Genomic DNA, 20865 nt, shown 5'->3' with positions numbered 1-20865 from the left:
GGCGTGGCTGTCCTTGAAATCTTTTTATTTGCAAGTATAAACACGTCATTCTTTAGTGGTGAGATCAATGCAGGGAGTGCACTCAAATCGACCTCACACAGACAAGGAATGTGCACATACACTGATATATCACTTTTGTTTGTGAACGTGTGCTCACTGAATCTTAGTGTAGCAGGTTAATTCATTCAAGAGAAGATACTGACTTCATAACACGGACACGCACTGACACACATGCGCAAGCATACACACACAGACAGACAAACATTCCAGCACATTAAAATGGAGAAAGAACATGGCTACATAAATTTACTCAATTTATTGTGTTTTTTTCCAGTAGAAAGTCTATTCTGCTTTCAGGAACACTAAAGCTCACCATGACAGGGCAGACTCAACCTTGCCAGTACATACCTTTCTTTGTGGCATAAAAAAAACTAAAACATGCACACATGCATAATGTGGTGTATGACCAAAGATAGGTACCACCCCATAAATCCAATGCAGCCTCAGCCCTGTTTTTTTTTTTTTAAAGTATAACATCAGTTTTTTGTGATAGGAAACCTGGCAAACTGTGCAACTTCAAAACTATATTCAATCTGCCTAACTGAGGCTGATGGTTCACGGAGAATAATCTTCACACGCACTCTGCCTTGGTATCAATTAAAGCAAACAGTCCAAAAAGTAAATCAAACACAGAATATTGGACTGGGGACAAGGCAGAGATGAGCATTTCTAAATACTCACCCTAAAACAAGGTGGCTTATCAGTGGATTTATCTTTCTATCCTCAGCGTCAGATAATGCGTCAAATACAAGATCTTTTCCTAATGGACGGGGGGATGAGTGACGCTTGAAATTTCATTCCATTGCAGATAGGTAGTTTTCCTTCAGCCTCTCTTAAGACAGCTGTGGATTAGAACATGTCGGCAGCAATAATGGCAGCATAGTAGGAAATAGTAGGAGTTTTTTTCTGGGCATGAAAAAGTGAAAAGTCGTTGCCGATCTCTAAACGTTAAAGAAAACAAAGTGGTTGCCAGTGAAATGTCTTCAGGATATATTAATTAGTTATTAGCTGAGGGATTGTACTTGAAATGGAGAAGGTAAAAGCTTTATATCAAACCTGAAAGCATACATGATGTAGTCACCAGTAGTTACTTTTGTATTGCATATAAACCTTTTTTTGTTTTGTAGACGCGATACCCCCCAAAAAAACATCAATGCAATTGTCAATTCATTGTATTACACAAAACAACACCACATACATTATAGAAGACATTGAGAGGAAGAAGATTGATGGTCAACATCAGAAAAGTCCAGTTTTGTTAATGTAAGTTCTGAAGCAAGTTTATTTCTGACATTAAAGTCAAAAGCATGGCTGGAACGATACAGAGCCATACAATAACAAAATAAACTTTTTTATAACATGACCAACTTTAAAAGTAGGTCCAGAGTCAATCCATAAATCCATTTTATCAACGTTCTGGGAGATGTAACGTTGGTATAAACCAAAACCAGACTCGGATTTGGAGTTGAGGTTCTAGTTCTAGGTTCTCGTTACTTCTCAGGCAATGCTCTGATTGGTACTCATGGTGAAAAAACAGTGTCAAACAAATAAATAGTAGCCCCAATAGAAAATAAATAGAGAAGAGGTGATGCTAGTCCATCATACAGTAGGAGTGCAGTAAGAGTGCTGATATGTTGTCATAGAAACAAAACCCAAAGAAAGACACTATGTGGACATACGCCCTGTCTAGAAAACAGAAGTTGTCCTAAAGTAGAACATTGAGGCATGCCTTACATATTCCTAAAACAAATGGACATGCAGTAACACAGCACGCATACCGTGTAGAAAGCAGACGACTATAATAATATATATAATCATTTCCACAAACTTGTAACTATGATGTAATAATTTATTTGTACTGGACAATACATATCACCAATAATGTAACCTTTTTTCTAATCTTCAATTTCACAGTGTCAGCGCCCTACTTTTTTATTCTGCTCTATAAAAGTTGAATAGTTGTAGCTGCCATTTTATTATTGCAACTGTGGGTGTGAAGAGTAAATGTACAGCTTAAACAATGCGGACGGGTGTGTCAGTATGAACAGTAGTAGCATCTGTGTCTGGCAGCCAGAGAGGCTGCACCCAGTTGATGTCATAGCTCTGTGTGCTGATCTGCTGGTCACAGCCAGAGATATAGAAGGACATCTGTTCCACATACTGAACAAAGTCAATCTGATACTTGACCAGCCATAATGTGGACGAATAGATGGGAATAACTGCTGATCAAATTGTTTTTGGCAAGTTTAGCTGTAATTATCTGTAATAGAGAACATATTACATCTTATAATCACAAGCATGTGGTTAAATGATTCTGATGAAAGATATTTAATAAAACAATTGATATCTCTTTGAATCTCAGAAAGAAAAAAAAGTGGTCTAATGATGAACATACTGGAAATTTAAAAAAGATGAGCTGAAATGGGAGGCACAGAAGTAGAAGAACACAACAGGCACATACAACAGGAAAAAGAAAAGCTCTTTAAACTTGTATCTATTTATGATCTTCATTTAACCAATAAATAAAACCCTTACTTTCTCCATTCCCAGTGAAATCCTAGCCAGGGGGTTGGAACTGCTTTAATGAAACCTGCATGGTCTTTGCAGCAGCCTGCTGTAATTACGCAGTCATGTTGGGGACGCTATGCACAGCAGCACTGGTGTCATGAGACAGACGGGCCCCGCTGCTCGACTGAAACAGTCTCAGCTTTCCATCCAGGGTCCCAGTTAGCAGCTAAGACAAACAGAGAGAAAAAAAATCACATTCAGCTTTTACTCTTGTGGATATTTCCCAGGAACTGTGTCATACTTTTTTTTTTTACGACTCTCCATTTAGAGGACCAAGTTGCATAACAGCACACCTTCTTCCTTAAATAAAACTAGCATCCACAGATGTCAAGATCCGTGTGTCTCGTAGAAATTCGTGATGTTCCATATCGGCCATATATCACAATATCAATAGATGCAGCATCGTGGCCTAATCTTTGTTATATAACTTTGTTTTTATTCAAAAGTGGGGCTTGAGGTTCGTGTCTGTGCTAGTCATTATGAGTCAACTGTTTACACATTAATAAGGCACCCACAGATGAATTAAGTAATATCAACACACACCCTGCACACCGATTTAAACACACACACACACATCACACGCCAACCAACATTTGGATGTGGTACACAGACAAGCACACATGTACACAATCACTTCTTCATTATATTTCTCAACAAGAAGGGAGGATTGTCTCATCTGTTTCTATCAGCCAGTAGAGCAGATGAGCATGAGGGAGCATTACCTCAACACTCTGACAGCCAATCAGCAGCAATAGCTTGGGAATGATGCTCAAGATACATATTTATATCTGGAGCTGCTCAAAGTATAAGAGAATATGATATGATAGAAGAATCCTATTTCAAGATAGTTGTTCACAAGTGGCTCCATTTTCCCTTTATTTTTAAGCATGTGTCACGCCTCTGGCTTTGTGTTTCCTGTTTTATTTTGTTCACTCCCCTTGTGTCATGTCTTGTTTTACTTCCTGTCCTTGTGGTTTTGCCTTTCTTCCCCAGCTGTGTCTCGTTCCCTCGTTTAGTGTTTGTGTGTATATATCCCTGTCTGTCCCAGTGTTCTTTGTCGGTTCTTCATTCTTGTTACGCCCATGTTGCCTTGTGTTACTCGTACTTGTTTGTATTTGATTAGTTTTTAGAAATAAAGCTCTCTTTTTGTTTAACCTCATCTGGCGTTCTGCATTTGGGTCCACCTCTTCATCCTAGTTGTAACAGCATGGAGTGTAAGACCAGGGCGAGTGACAAACCATTTCAAATCTATTTCATATTACTTCAAACCAGGGTTATTTGTACTGCCCTTAATTCCACTTAAAATCTTAAAGGACTTCACAAATCCTAAATGAGTGTGCTTGGGTGAATTTCCAGGTCCGCTGTGGAGCATCAATGTCATTCATGGTGATCTCAGAGATTTTTAGGTGGTTGTAAAGACATAGAATATTTTTAAAGTATACTAACAGCGGGAATCTTGGAAAACAACGATGTGCCAAGCAGTGATAAAAAACACATTTGATACAACAATAGTCCAACATTTTTTCCCATGTACTAAAGCTGTTTTATGCAGGAGAAATCTTTTTTTTTTTTATCAGCAAGCCAGATGCCTGTGCTGGGAAAGGGAGTCATAATGAGGTCTGAGGATGACTCAAACATACAAAAGACTAAACTGGCTTGGATTTAATCTTATTTTGACAGTCCTATAGACACACATAGGATTTGCAGGTGTGTGTGTAGATTCAAAAGACAAGAGGATTTCTGCAAAAAGGCAGCCAAGTAATCACAAACCCGTCGCACCTACGTAACCATGTGTTGTACTAGTGTTTCTTTAGCGTATAAAAAATGTTTGAGGCTCTCCCACAAAACAAACAGTTTAACAGCTCATTTCACCAGCTCTTCTATTTTCAACAAGTCATCTTTCTCTATGACCTCCTGCTCAATGACCTTAATCAACAATAGCAAGCCGGTCTGGGTCCTGCCCCTGCCCAGGGGCTGCTAAAATAGCTACTTAAAACTTAAGAGGGTCAGAGAGCAGCTCCACCAGCAAACTACAACTCTCTTCATCAACTCCCATCCCAAACCATACGACTGTGTAATCGCCTAGGCATTGCACTTCTCCGTGTAAACATGAAACGTAATGTTGGAAGCTAAATCACAGATTTTCTAAAAAGGTGATAACAACGTTAATGCAATTTTAACATAGTAGTCTTGCAGCAAACCTCTGCAATCCGACACATTCCATCTCTACAACCTTCAACCTTTGTTCAGTGAGGCTGAAGCGAGCCACGCTGATGAGGAGTCAGGGTTTTGAGCGACCTTTGGGGTCAGAAGACACAATTTCTTGCAAGCTGATTCACTGTATGCAGCATGGGGTCATGCTGAGACGAGTTATTTGTCTTTCCTCAACATCTCACTTCTAGGAAACACAGTTTTTTTAGGTTTCTGTTTGAAGATTTATTTGCAATGACAGACGTCCTTATGCAATCCTGTCACAATTGATATATAGATTTTCATGTCTTTTACAAGCAAATGTCTTCACTTTAAAAAAAAAAAGCATTTGACTCACAGACATAGATCATGGATGAGAGACAATGTTGACAATGTAGACTGCATCGTCTTTTATGTTTATTTGTTTTTCTGTTAAGTATATTAAAGACTCATTCAAAACTTTTTGGGAACTCAGGGATCGTAAATCAGACATTTGCATGGCGTGTCAGGCATGTTACATAATCTAAGTTATTGTAAGGCGTGCTGGCTTGATACCACGGAAAAAACCCCCACAAATCAATAGTTCAAAGCAGGAATAAAAATCATGATTAAGAATGCAATGTGGGTTGGATCTCCACTGTGTGTCAAATACTGGCATTCTGGACAAGAGAAAGTGTCCGTCTGCAGATACTGGTATGAACAATAGCTGAGCCTTTGAAGATATGAGCAGTGATGTGTTTTCCCTCCCAAAGGATATCATTTATCAATTGTGTGCAGACTTCTCAAATGCCATCATACCAGGATGTTCTGTACTGTATAAGCCAAGAGGGGAAGGAAGATCCAAATGAGAGACGGGAAAGGGAGCAGACGGTCACCAGGGTCACCTGTGAGGGAAAGAAATGTAAAGTCTGTTGCCACTGATGATAGTGTTAGTGCTATATGATCCCATGGAGATTGTTTTAACCTTTAATTAGTCTTAATGTATAAGTAGTATTAATAAAGTTCTATGCAAACTTGCGTTCCAGCTACATTTTATTATTTATATTTTATCAACAGAATGTGAAAAGTACAACAAACAACGGCAGCTAAAATATAACCATTAGAGATTGTATAGTTAAATACTGCCCCCCTATTTCTTTGGAGTAGGTGGTTGAATTACACATTGAACCTTTAATCTAACCTCCGTTTTGATGTCAATTAAAACGATCCAAATAATGGAAGTAACAGTTCATTTATATCTGTCCAGTCAGACTGTGTCTGTTCATCCATCGGTCTCTGACAGTCAAGGTCTTATCATTTATAAGGCTCTGGACAATGTTACAGAACAGAAACACAGATACAATCCGACTCAAAACATTCCGTGTGCTCCAGAAGCTGCATGTGGAATTTCCTTCTCAAAGAAAAATGTAGGAAACACAAAAAAACACAAAGAACAGTGAATGTTTATTAAAGCTGACACAATCACAGAACACATTATTATTTCATTGTGACAGTGTGGGAGCGTTAGCCCTGTCAATATCTCAGCCATTTTAAAAGCAAGTTTATTGTCTTGAGTAATGTAATGAGTAAATGTGAATCACTGTATATCAAAACTGACTGGTTAGTCTCTTGATCCCAGGTGTTCACCTTAAAATCCTCTTCTGGTGGCTTCAAGTTGGAAAAAACATGCCTGGCAACAATAAAGATTCTGTATTTGTGTATCTGTTTGTTTCAACATGAATCTGTGTCTGTATGATGAAGAGTTAAAAGAGTAGATTCAAACCACTCATGTCTGTACGATAAGTACAATCACAAACTGGAGCCAGCAGCTGGTTAGCTGAGCTTATCTTAGCTTAGCATTAAGACTAGACACAGGGGGAAACTATTCTGTCAAAGGTACCAAAAGCTTATCAATTAACACAATACATCTCCTTTGTTTCAGTCGAAAGCCTATGTAGTTTTTAAAGAATCACTCTAAACATTTTGGGAAATACAGCATTCTTGTTTGCCGTCTATCACAGAGTTAGATGAGAGGATAGATGTCAATTTGATCTCTGTGCATTTGAAGAGTTCAATTATAAACCCCCAGGTTTATAGAGACTGCTATGAGAAATGTAATAATGCTGTGTTCATGCCAACTGTAAGTTTGCATGTCTGAGATACCTTAATGCGCTAAAGCTGCACAATGATATACGTCATTCCAATTTACACAGTGTCCTTCATACATAGGATATTCAGGCAAAGAAATTACAACACTATAAACTAACACCAAATAACCAACTAACCATGGCCAACTGAGAAAATGCTGTCTTCTACATGTGAACGGTTTTGATACTTAAAAAAGACTCCGAGTTTGTAACTGGACCCAAACTCTTTATAACCTCACTTCCTGTACATTGCCTTCCAGCTGTGCTGAACACAGGCCACTTTCAGAGAGTCTGTCTCAGCTAAGTCTGTATCTCACTCTAATGTGACATTCTGGAGCAAATAGCAGAGTCCAGCTCTGTATTTGCTGTCTGGCCACTACAGTAAGAAGAGAGCGTTTTGCTCTCTGGGGTCAGGCAAAGAGGAAACGAAGAGATTAAATATAAAAAAAAAAAGGACTAAAGAGTGTGGATATCTTTTCAAATGCCAAATGGCCACAATTGAAAAGAAACAGTAAAAGGGTCTAGTGGGAAGCCAGCTGCACTTTTTGCCTGCCTGCAAAGAGTAAAGATAATACATGCTGACATATAAAGACAAGAGTAGCACTGAGCTAGAAAGCCAGTGAGATGATTCACTCATTGTTCATCTTCCTAGTTGGGATGACAGAACATGGGACCTTTAAGAGACAGCTGCTTGTGTCAGTAATCAACACATGAAGTGCAAATGAGGTCTGAGTATTTGGTAAGAAACTTCTCACATTCTGATCCTATTGTTGAACTACAAAAAATACTAAAAACACACAAACACACACATGAATGCATTTAAAACGGACCAGATATGTCAGAGTGCAGTGGTGCTTCTGGGACAGAGGGGGGTTTTTGCTCGAGGGTATTTTCACAGAAGCAAAACACACTTGTTAAACCTCACTCACCATGATTTAAGTTTACATGTTTTCAACCACAAATGCACATTTCTTGGTCAGATTACTAACATATATTTTTGTTTGGTAGTGTTCAAGCCAATCTCTAGTTTCCATTGTGATCTGAGAACACTTTGAAACACAACAGCTTCATCAATTCTCCAATTATCTACAAAACAAAAAAAATAAAACATTCTTTGTCATTTCAGCCAGTAAACGTAAATTATACAATAAAAAAGATGAACTATGGAAAATACTTGACCTCTCGCTCACTCAGCTAACATTGGAACTCAAGCATGTTTAAAAGTCTGTCTGAAACAAGCACACCTGGTTTAGGATTACTCAAAGCAAAACCCTTGTTTTCCTATGATGCTCTAGCTTGTAAATTTCTCTTACTGCACCATCCTGTCCACATCCAGCCAGTCCCCCACAGCTCAAAGTTATGACAAATGTTCCAATTCGTATAGTATGAGTCACATCTAATAAAGAACACAACACATGGACGGTTTAACAACAATGTAAGGATTTATTTTCTCTCTTTTCTCTTGAATCTGTTGTAACTTAATCCTCTCCGCCTTTGTTGTTTTTCATTGATATTCACTTGTTTCAAAGTTGTAAAGAATCATTCCTCATGGTCTCCTAGTCTACATCTCTTAAGATTACAAATATCTTCTTACACATGCGAGGTGCTAAAAACTTCATACAGACATACAGAGAACGGGTTTAGATTTGTGAGCAATCTCAGTGCTCAGTGAGATTCAGCATCCAAAGAACACGGGCATCGTCTCATTTGCGGACACAGAAGTAGCACGAACAAGCAAGAAAGACAAAAAAAGTAAAATAATAATCCAAGGTTTCAGAAACCTTTTCTTCTCATTTCTAAATCCATTTTTTTTTTTCTTATCCAATATTGAAAAAATGTAATCTACTCCACTAATAAACTGACCTTTGGCTAATACTACAAAGACTTTCCACTGCTGATGTGAAACAATGTAATTGGAGCTATCGACAGCTGGGATGAGATGGTACAGAAACCCAAATAGAGCACAGCCCCATGAAGTATATTTCTCTAGTCTGACCTAGTAACCTGTTTCTCTGGCTACAGCATTTTCCTTTATGATCGTGAAGCTTTTTAATTCCTTAAATCATCGGAGAAAGTAGCTTCAGATACAGTATAACCAGTGCCTTACTTCCAAATTAAACACAGCCTAGTTTGCCTCCCAAAATCTAATCTTAAAATAAATGAATAAAGAAAGCATCCTTAGTCGTTGAACTTGTGTTACAAGTGTGAAAATACTTTGCAAGTCTACTTTAATGGTAGGTCCAACACAGGGGAGCTTGCAAAACTTCACAGAGGTATGCCATGTGAAATCCCACAAGATTTTACAAGACAACAAAGTGAAGAGACAGTAAAAGTTGGGATATTTCATTACAGACTAAAGTACAGGAATAAACCTGAGGGAATGAACCCCGGAGGTAGATCTGCCTGCTTGATGGTCTTTTAAGTATTCAGGTTGAAAGCATGAAAATATGCATAGCATTATCTGTGTCTTGCATCGGAGGGTTCTCACATCTATAAATATGGAGAACATCTGGCCCTCAAATGTGGCTAAAAAGCAAGGTGAACACAGGTTGGGGACACTTTTATATATTATATTATATTATTGTGTTATATAATACAGCAATGTTACCATGATGATATCACATGGCCTTAGTCTCAGTTAACTGTAAGACCAACCAGCCATTTCCCAGGAATTCAAATTCTTTTTTTATTCACACTCTCACTCTTTTTCTGGCCACAAACAGATGAAAAATAAAGATAGATATGTGTGTGTCCATTCCAGTCAGACTTAAGATCAACTGGATGAAGTTTAACTAGAAGCAGTCTCACAAAGCTGAGCCAGATACTCAATATATCAGCAGAAGATCAGGAGAGCTTTCTGTAACTATGTATGTACAGTATCTATGAGCAATCAGTGTGCTTCATCTGGAAGCTGTATAACAAGACCGTACCATCTTTAGCAGCAACATAAATCTCCAGCATTTTACGCATCAGTAACTTTTTCCGAGTTATTAACTGTATTATTCACATTTTTCTAAAACATGTAAACCAAATGGCAATTCCTGAAAGCTACACAATGTATCCTGCTCTGCTGATCTAGTGTGGAAAATGTTTGTAATTCGTAGTATAATCATGCATCTTGACCAATTGAGTCATTGAAGCTACCAATTGTAATACAATATAACCATGTAAATGTAGGGAGAAGGACTCAGTATAGATATACTGGGTCACAAGGAGATATTTCTGTCATCTATGAAATGTGCCAGTTAAACATCCATCTGCAAGTGAGAAAAGGGAGAACAACTATTCAGGAAAATGTTAGTAAGTGGACCTTGAGTTGGGATTGTTTTGTTAGACTACTATTTCCAATATAAAGACAAAGCTGAAGAGTGAAGGATGAACTTCCACTCTTAACTTTAAGCTAACATTTACTGAGCTCCCATGTCAACAGATCCATCTCCATGTCAACTGAGCAAACTCCCTTAACTAATGAAGATTTGGTTGAAAGCAGACCTCAGGTTGGGATTGTTTTGTCAAACCACCCTGAAATTAATTTGACAAACTTCGGTCGAATGTAAATCTTTCAATTTCATAGAGTTTTATCTCAGTTTGCAAAGATGTTGCTCCCTTTAAGAGGTCCTGAGAGATTAAATATGCCACAGCGAACGTTGATTTCAGTCACCGATCAAGAGAAGCCCTTTCCCTTCTGGTGGACAGACAAAAAAAGTAGCTGTGCAGTGTTGAATGCACATGACTGTGCAGCTGTGTGCTAATTAAATTCAGAAAAATGCATGACAAACACTGGGGCAGACAGTTAATTCAATAAAGGACAGCATTACTGGTTATTGGTTAGTATGAAGTTTATTTCATAAGCAACTATTTCTGTGCTTAAAATGTAAAATTAGAATAAGACAGGCAAGTGCAGTACCAAAGTCAACATAAAGTAAAATTATATTGAAAGCACGAGGTCCACTAAAATCCTGCTCACACACAAGGCCCAGGTATTGTAACTTACTACGTTTTATTTGTGAATCTTTTACGACTTCAATCTGGTCAAATCTTGGCAGGTTCATGTATTATGAGTGAAACAAATCTGAGAATAGAAAAATAGTGATGGCCAATAAGAGATCTGATTGATACAATGTGATACACTGAACAGAGGAGGTTTTGATTATTTGCACACATTTGAACATTTTGAAATAAATATGGGCAGATTTTCATGTGGCAATAATTTGTTACTGCAACTAGTAAGCAACCAGTAAGTGTTCACAGTTGTGTACTAAATGATCCTAAAAATGTTCAGTTTGATAGATTAAAGCATTATCTTAATCTATCACCTGACACCTGTGGTTCAGTCAATAGTGCCAACATTTCTTGGTTTAGTTTCTGCTTTGAGTGCATATCAAACAAAACCCAATGTGCTGAAGTTCTGCTGATCGAGCATGCTCTGACTGATGATGTGTGTCCTCAAACTCTGCAGATAACTGTCATTCAGCCAGTATATGGCTTTCCACTTTCAAACCTGGGAATCTCAATGTATCCCTGTGCTGTGAAGTTTAACTGAATGGAGTTAGACAGATGGAAATGCAGATTTGAAACATGTGCCTCAAGTCCAAAAGACAGGCAACAAGAAGTCTCATGAGACGTCCAGCAGAGGTTGTGATATTATATTTTAAAAGGCTTCTTTTGCAAATCCACTTGCTCTGAACGGTTCCAAAGGAAAATCATTAAGGGGACAATAAAACATTTGTAAAGGGGAGGTTGCTTTGTAAGAAATGCTCTGGAGACTTTGAAAGGATGCGGGTATAAAGTAGAACTATAAACTTTTATTTCTTATTTTCCTGTAATGGCAATTCAAGATAGGCAAATGCCTTTGTCCTGTACTAAGCTTTATTTGTATGCTTTCCATTCCAAAAAACAGGCCATGAAATTCTATTACATTGACAGTAGGCTTTAAATTAATTGTGGGGACAACCTGAGACAAAGAGTTCACAAACTGAAGCATTCAAAACATTTCTATATTTGGCACTCACACAGTGCCATTAATATTGAATCTAGTCTCTGCCACATCCCTTTAGGGTGCAACTAAATTGACATTAAACTACAATGGATCCAGTAAGAAATTGTATAAACAGTCACCAAAGTTGGAAAGCAGCTCCTGAACTGAAGCACAGCCCTGTATACTGTACATCGCAGGCTGGAACTACCCTGCAGGCAGCCAGTCATAGATGTGGATCAGCACAGTGCACAAAGCCAGTCACTAGATCCCACAGCGTTATGGCACAATAGAGTGGTAGTCATTATCTGATTGGACTATAAACTTGCCACCGCTGGTTTAAACCCATAGAGCGATTTGGGGGATATTCACTTTAAATGAAAATGGTATCGGTCCAGGAGGCAAACATTTAGGAAAAACGTTTGTTGTCTCATTAATGTTTGTAGATGCCAACAGCATTTTTAGTTTGGGTTTATATAAATTGAAATGTTCTGGTTTTTTGTCAACAACTTTAAGGGGTATGTATGCACCCACACACTGAAACACACATACACAATTTACCCATCCCACACATATGGCAATACTTATTATTTCAAGCGTCATCATTATATTACATTTTTTTTCCAGCTACAAGTAGAAATGATGTGAGGTCACTAACATAGATGTCCAACAACCCTACACTTTGGGATGGTCTAAATAAGCCATGCTATGGGACCTCAGCCTGAAGATATCATTCCTTCATTATGAACTCTGAGAGCGAGTAGAGATGGTGCAGACCTGTGTAACCGTCTGACTCTATGAAATATTAATGACATTTATGTGTATATGACTTTCAAACCATGCAATGTGATAAAAAAAATAAAAATCATATCCAATGATTATATTTCAGTTCTGAGAGATGAGGCATTAAAGGCAGAGGAGTACAAATAATTAACAGAACCCCAAATAGAAAAGGCAAAGACAGGTTCTTACCTCTGGAGTGGCAGGGTTGAAAGTCACACTGAGCACCGTGTCGGAGTGTCTTTGAAGTTTGTGGAGGTAGCTGCTGCTGCGGATGTCATACACGTAGGCCTAAAATGAATAAGATGGACTCAATGAACGCAAGCAGGGATGAACTTTCACACTGCAGTGATGTACCGCTGTAGTAAATGTGGTACAACTACATACAAAGTCAATGGAAAGAAAATGTAAGTTTCTATTTAAGTTATGCAATCATTCAGAGTTTAGGGCATCAAATACTTTGCTTGATTCTGAGTGTTGTTTCATTTTTATTTGCTGACAGAATATTGTTTCCTAGTTCCCTGATCTAAGTGCTTGAAAAGCTTTAAGGCAATATTAAGCACCGATGCACAAAAGAGTTTCAGATTAACACTCCTAATGAAATGAGGTAGTAAAAGTCTCACTTATCATCGTTTTACTTGTGGATGTGATTTTAAAACTAGGTCTTAGGGTCAGTGCACAATACGACATTTGCAGACCGCTTGTGTAGACGTCTTAGAATCAACACTGAACAATTGAAATGTTAAGAATAGTTATTGAATGTATTATTAGCTTGTTAGCACAGTTTTTTTCCCCCCTAAATACAATCAGTGAGTTTTAAGAGCCATCGTTGGCTTCAGTGACATGAGTTGAGATAAAAACAGATGTGGGGATGTTTGTTACCAGACGACGACTCATCAGATTCCTGCAGATGTTTTGTATTATGTTTCCCTGAAAAAACGCTTCAAATGAGCTCTGTCAAACGGTCTTTGGGTAGAGTGTCTCCTGTCTAAAGCATATGACGTGTGTGGTGCCTAACAGGGCATCAGATACTTGGAAGAAAGGAATTATTTCAGGAATGCTTAAATATCACATGGATCCCCAGATGTATCGGTTTATATCAACTGTAACTGAAGCTCAGTGCAGGGGCAATGCTGATCACACAACAGGTTAATATTGACCACACTGAAATCATATTCCACTTAGATTGTTTTTGGCCTTGTGTTTTTTGGAAACTGTGTAATATGATCTAGGGAGTCTTTTTAAAGTATCGAGGCTCTTTTTTTCCATGATTACTTTTTGATATATTAAGACAAGTACAAATGTGTCTGGCGTACGAAAGTCTCAAGACAGCCACAAATAAATACGGTGTAGCTCACTACCGTACACTCTCCCGATTTCCAAGAAGCGTTGGAAATGTCCGATCTCGACAGAGATGCTCTCAAATGTCCTTGCTGTGCTGAGTCCCCACAATTAATAATAACCAGCGGCATGTATATATTATTCCACTTCTTTCAAAAAGCACGTAGACCAGAAGTACGGAGAGAGATGGATAAGGAAAAGGGAGGCAGTCTTCTGAAAACGTCTTGAAAGCAATAAGGCACAGTCTGGAAAAGCAATTAAACAGTTCTGCTTCAACATGAATGTTGAATTTGAGGTCTATGGAAAAAAGGCTCGAGTCCAAATAAAAATCTCTGAGTCAAGCAACAGTCTTCACCTTAAATGGAGGTGAAACTGATAAAGATGTGCTGTTGTCTTCCTGCTGTCATTCTGCTTTACAAGGTCAAGTAAGATATGCACAATAGAAAGTGTATCTGAAAGAATCTATTGTAGTACGTCGGATAACGTTGCCGCTTATTCCTCTGGTGAACCTAACACACATGGCAACAGATTAAAAAAACAAAGTTCTTTCTATCTGCCCCTGTGCATTATGGTATTGTTGATTGAAAGTTGGTATACAATAACCTTTTGCAACTTTGTGACGATCACTGCAACTCATAATAGGAAACACAGTTTTCAGGTGATTTGATGGGCAGACCCCTTATTTACTTTATCACCCCATTCAATTGTACAGAAAAATAAATAAAAATACTGATCATCATAGCAAATTGTCAAATGATGCTTTAAGAAAACCTGACCTGAGAAGTGTATATAAAGGAAAGGCAGAGTATAACTTACACAGTTATCCTCAGAGCCAGAGGCAATGAACCGGCCGCACGGGGAGACGGATGAAGAGCACGGATGGCAGCGATTAAGATGGTTGTCATAGCGCCGGACACACCTGAGGAGGAGATGCACACAGTGGTGAGATATTAATGAGGTTAACAAACTCAAACCGACCTGACGCGAAGGAAAGGTGGTCATATTATAAGCTTACTGAGTCCCTGTGCGATTAAATCAATACATATAATTGCTGGCTTGTCTTATTGCAAAGGTCATTTTAAGAGCACATGCGTATACTGTTTATAAAATAAAATGATTATTAGACATATTGTGTGCCAAGAAAGAGTGAGATTGAAGGGGACATCCGAAATAAAAACACTATTATAATCTAAATAACAATGCTTGGAATTGAGATATCTTTGGTATGGAAGCAATTTTATGTGTGATCTGTTTTGCTGTGATGTGATAAAAATGATTAGTCTATATAGTATAATGAACTCTGGCAGGAATAACCAAGGCAAAGCCGTTTATAGAGCACCATTCAGACACAAAGCAATTCAAAATGCTTTATAGGGACATAGAAATATGTTAATATTAAACATAAGATGTTGGGAAAACATTACAATATTATTCAAAATACAATAAAAAAAAACAAAAAAACCAAGAACAAGCAATTTAGCTTGAAGATTAGAAATAAATTGTATTTTTAAAAACAATAAAAAACAAGAAATATTTTTCAGATAAAAAAATTAATTATGCATCTAATCAATTTGAAAGCCGACGTGAACAATATATTTAATGCCTGATTTAAATGAGCAGACAGTTTCAGCAGACCTCAGGTATTCAGGGAGCTTATTTCACAGTTGGGCTGCAGAATGCCACCCTGCAGACTTTACGTTTTACAAACATCTGAACTGAAGACAAGAAGTTGAGCATGACTCAAGTAAAACACAGGAAAGAGAAAAGATGACGAATGGTCCCCTCGTGCAAATTCTGCGCTGTGTCTTTTGGTTTGCAACAGCATGTAATGTCTTTACAATGCCACTAAAGGTTCGCTGAGCGAGGGTCCCTGTATGGGCTGGCATGTTGGCAGGGCTTTGACAGGATATGGTGAGAGCATGTCTCTTGATATTCACATGCTAATGTCATTAAACTGGACTAAAAGTTAGGTGATATTCACTGGTGATCATGAAGACATTCGATACATGCAGTACAGTGAGCAAGTTGAATAAAAGCAAGGAATAAAAACAAACTTTATGAAGCTTATAATGTTGATTGTTTTTGTGATGTTGTATTCACTGGTATTACTGTATTTTGTAAGATGTTCCTCTTATTTTTCCAGTATATTGACACTTTCAGCTGACTACGCTGTCTGCACATACAGCTCTCAAAGAGTAAGTCACAAAGTCTCAATGGATGCAACTGAACACCTCATGAGACTGAGTTGGTTCAGTCAAAGACCTAGCGTGTCTTGACAATGCTGCATAAAGGGCCACCTGAGTGAAAAGAAAAAAGAAACATTCCTGGAGGGGGTTGAAGGCTAGACAACCTTGAATGTGGAAATGACAGAAGATAAGATAGATACTGAAAAAATATATATTTCTTAATGTTATAAACAATGTAGAAATACTTGAATTTAAGAAAAGAAAGAATATTGTAAAATGAATATAAAATAGTATATTATCTCCTGTGTGAGAGCTACTCAGGTAATGAAAACCTCATATTATTTTGATGCATAGCAAGATGGATGAGAAGTATGTGTTTCTAAATCCCCCATCAGTACATCTGGACATTGGAGTCTGCAGCGTCTGCACGACCTGTCACTATCACACTGATAAGAAGCAGTATAACAAGTTAGAATAAACACTCATCTGGTTTTCTAGGTCAGAATGTGGATCTAATGTTTAGCCTGAACATTAGATCCCCGGACACACACACACACACACACACACACATACATAGAGACATACACAGACACACACACACACACTGTGTTGTGTGAGTGATGACTATCCGGCATTCGCCTGATGACTAACACAGACTGCACTGGAGGGTCTGATCCTCTTGAGTGGGAGCCTATACGGTTACTGAATCCATTCAGTGTCAGTGTTCAAGGTAATCAGCAGGCTAATCATAGCTCTTTATTTGCAGTCAGACAAATCAGGTGAAAGCTTTTTCTTGTACTATTTCATATTGTTTAATATAAATGTATTATGGATATATTTTTGTCACAGCACTCATTTATCAGAATATGGATAATCCCACCAGATTTAAGGGGAATACATCTCTGGACAAAAGACAAACATCTGTTATCTCCATCTTTAGAATCGAGTAGGGCTGATTTTTAGCTATGCTAAATACTGCAGTGCACACTTAAACGCATCATTAGGAAATACAACGGGTGAGTGAAGGCTATAAAAAATAAACTGTAACCAATCCAGTGGCTCACATTGCTTATTAAAATCTTTCCAAGTATTGCAAACTTTCATAAAACATTAATGTCATTCATTCTTTGATGGATACATATGGGTATCATGCATGTTTGTGCTTCTGTCTGAAGAGGAAGGAGCACAAAGTGCTGGAGATTCTCATGAGACAGAGCAAAAATAAAATGGGTTTCAGAAGTTCCACTCATTCCACTGAGTGAAATGTACATTTCCCATTATGGTTTTCCTGGAAATTCTGTAGTGTGATTGAAGACGGAATACAGGACTAACCCTTCAATTTTGTCCCAACCTACTGTGAACATTTCTATCTCTAATACGAAAACTATTCCATTAACTGTGCTGCAAAATGGCCATGACCATATACAGTATGGCCATGGGTAAAAATATTTTTTTTACCCAGACAGTCATTCATCAGCCATGTTTATGGACTAGCAAGATACAGTCATAAAATAACTCTGTTAATGACTCCGATTACAAAACAATTTACACATTTTTCTTGATAAAATAGCAACGACCCTATAAAATTGCGGACGTCAAACTAAAGATGAATGCTTTTTTAATCAGCGTTGTGAGAGAATGTCGAGTCTCACAAAGCCTGCCAGACAAATACACTTATGTTTAATTTAGACAGATGAAAAACTGTTAAGTTCCAGCAAAGGTTAACTAACAGCTTAAAGGCAAAACCACCAAACACATATTTCCTCTATTACCTCTAAGGATATTTAGCCTTTTAAATAGCTTTGTTTCATGCTGAGGTTGAGAAATAATTTCTGCAAAAGATTCTGCCACCAGTTCAACACAATGAACAAAACTGAACTTTCTTTGTGATTCTTAAAAAATCCAAATAACATTAACAAATGATGGCAACATGTGTTTCGAGCGGTAACTTCTGCTGATTCAGAGATTTTGCTGTTAACAGATTTCATTGAAATGATCACAAATTCAACTTCAAGTATTCTCATTAGATTCAGCATACTACACAACAATGATGATGTTATTAAACTGTAGTTACTTAAATGTTGTATTAATGTATTGACTAAAACTCTATCAACATTAGTTTTTCACAACTTGAAACTTGTTCTGAACAAACAATATATGAAATGGTAAAGCATTGTTCCATTTAAATAAAAAAGCTACACTCGATACAATCTAATTATCCTGAAGAGCAGTCACATGAGCACCTTATGTAAGCTTTACTCATACAACTCATTATTTCCAAGACTTTTTATATTGCCTTATTATATTTCAAGAAGATCCTGATGAACATAAAACCAAGAACTGATTTAATTATTCCCATGAGCAGCAGGCCTCACATAAATATAAACTAATTTAGGTGAGCTGTACATCTTTTTGTGGTTAGTACTAGATACAAAAACAGACACATAACGTTTAGCAAAGAGGGAAATAAAATTAACAGGGCTTACAAAATGAAAAGAAAATGCTTTTACAAATTGTTTTCATACATCCATATGTTTCAACTCAGAGGAACTACATCTGCTGAGGGATGCTTGATGACAGCTCTAAGAACCAGAAGTTGACCTGGAAACCAGGCACAAATATTTATCAGTTCAAATAAGGTTTGGATTTGAGTTCGGGATGAGGAGTTAAACTTGAAAGCAGTCTCTGTCATGAAATAATGAAATATTCAAAAATGCCTTCTACCGGGCCAAAAGGAACATTTTGAAATCCAAGAGAGCCTTCTTGAATTATCCGCCTTATATGGATCTGCTACTAAGGGCCAAAGACAAATATTCTCAGCTACGTACTTTGGAAATTGGACAATTGCAGATTCAATCATCAACTGAGGAATGTTTGTGTAAGAATTGTTTTTGATGTAATTGGAATATAAGGTAAGTCTGCTCTTCCAGGAATAGCAAAGTGAAAACCATTGGTTTCTTCCTTAATGTGCCTGAACATTTATTATTATATTATTCATCTCCTCAGATCTCATGACCTTAAACCGGCGTGAGCACTATCAATAAAGTCACTCATCACAGTAAATGTAATAGGTTGGTCTTTCTGTCAGAAACAGAAATACATACAGTACATAAATACCATGATGCTAACCTGTTATAGGTGAGGGAGTAATTTCACACTTTTACGCCAGACGTCCTGGATAGCACTATGGGTTTCCAACATAACTTTCCTTCTGAAAAGCCTACAGGAGTATTTACTAAACATAAATATACAGACATCGCTGTTTAATTGCACTTTTCTTGATTTTCACAATAAAGGTCCGTTGATTACATATATTAAAACCAACCTCAGTGTACGGAGGTCCCAAATCTTCACACCATCAGTGACTGCACTTGTGAGGAAGAGGTTGTATGAATCAGCTGCTTGTGTGCTGAACATGGAGCCCTGTGAAATATACACAAATAAAACCAAAATGACTAGTCAGCACATGCTTGACTGAAATATGTTGTAAATCAGCTTCTCTTATTGTCCAGTCCTAGAAACGTTTTTTTGCTGTATATCCTGTATTGGCAAACAGGTTTTCACATGATTATTCGAGGTAACATTATTACTACCCAAAAGTAGGTGACTTTAAGCAAAATTGATGTTAAGTTGCTTTAGTGTGTCATTTTCCATCTTTCAGCACCACACTGAGATGCGCTTCAGCTATAAATATATAGACTTTCCATTGCACATCTACACATAAATTCCATATATGACTTTCACACTAAGTTATCAGATGATACAGTGGAGTGTGTGTGTGTGAGAGAGAGAGAGAGAGAGAGAGAGAGAGAGAGAGAGAGAGAGAGCGAGAGAGAGAGAGCGAGAGAGAGAGCAGTGGTGAGGGTGTTTTTTGTTTAGATTTCCATTAAGAGTGTGAGAACGGGAGTCTGAGAGGGCATTTCCATTTCCATTTTCCGAGAAGTCCTCTGCTCTGATGAGTTCCAGGTGAGTTTTGCAGAAGAGGCGATGGAAATTTGAAGTGGGAAAAGCTGCTTCACATGCCATAGTTCCTGATGTTTGGTCCACCTCGGGTCGTCAAAGCGAGAGAGGAGGGAAGAGTGATGTTATGTGTGCAGTCTCCAGGCATGGGCAATCCCTCTGATCCTCAGGTCTTAACCCTACAGGCCCTCGGGCACCCGGGTGGAAGACCCTACGTTGACGCAATAGCCAAGCTGAAACAACACACTGCAGGCTTTCCACAGTGTATGGCACACAATAGCTGGCGTGACAAAGAACAGGCACCTCTGGGTTGAAGGAGTATAGTCAGCTGTGTGTGCAGTTGAATGGGTTAATGCATTTAATCCATGCCACTAGCTGCAGTGTGTCCAGCTAATCCAGGCTGGCCTTGAGTGTCAAGTATGCACAGGTCAACATGCAGAAAGTCTATACAAAAGGGTCAATGGGTACAGGCCTCTCTCTAACGCACAAATACACACTTTTCCGTATTCCAATAAGTTATATAAGCAATTAAATGATTTCCATATTTACTATGATCACAATGAATGGCTTTGTTGCTATTACAAAAGCTGGCAAACATTAATATGACCATATATGGAGAGAAATCACTACATTAATTTCACTGAAAAATGTAATATGATAGCTGGGCAGAAATGTAAAT

At 37.9% G+C, this 20865-nt stretch overlaps 1 protein-coding gene across 4 annotated transcripts in view; it reads right to left on the bottom strand.

Annotated features, from left to right (window-relative positions):
- Positions 1-218: 218 nt before the first annotated feature.
- Positions 219-20865, bottom strand: part of wdr27 (WD repeat domain 27) — a 38469-nt gene continuing 17822 nt past the window's right edge. Inside the window, exons 21-24 of one of the 4 annotated variants that reach the window (XM_029449933.1) lie at positions 19552-19649; positions 14857-14959; positions 12892-12990; positions 219-2794 (exon numbers count right to left, since the gene is read on the bottom strand). In XM_029449933.1, the coding sequence (XP_029305793.1) occupies positions 2681-2794; positions 12892-12990; positions 14857-14959; positions 19552-19649 (414 nt within the window). In that variant the 3' untranslated portion in view covers positions 219-2680. Of the gene's footprint in view, positions 2795-5489; positions 5703-6319; positions 6488-10802; positions 11017-12891; positions 12991-14856; positions 14960-19551; positions 19650-20865 lie in introns of those variants that run through there. The other 3 variants (XM_029449935.1, XM_029449936.1, XM_029449937.1) reach the window with 3 other exon arrangements.

This window comes from Cottoperca gobio, chromosome 15 (assembly GCF_900634415.1).
Source record: "Cottoperca gobio chromosome 15, fCotGob3.1, whole genome shotgun sequence".
NCBI lineage: Eukaryota > Metazoa > Chordata > Actinopteri > Perciformes > Bovichtidae > Cottoperca > Cottoperca gobio.
This window is presented reverse-complemented; position numbering and strand designations above follow the sequence as displayed.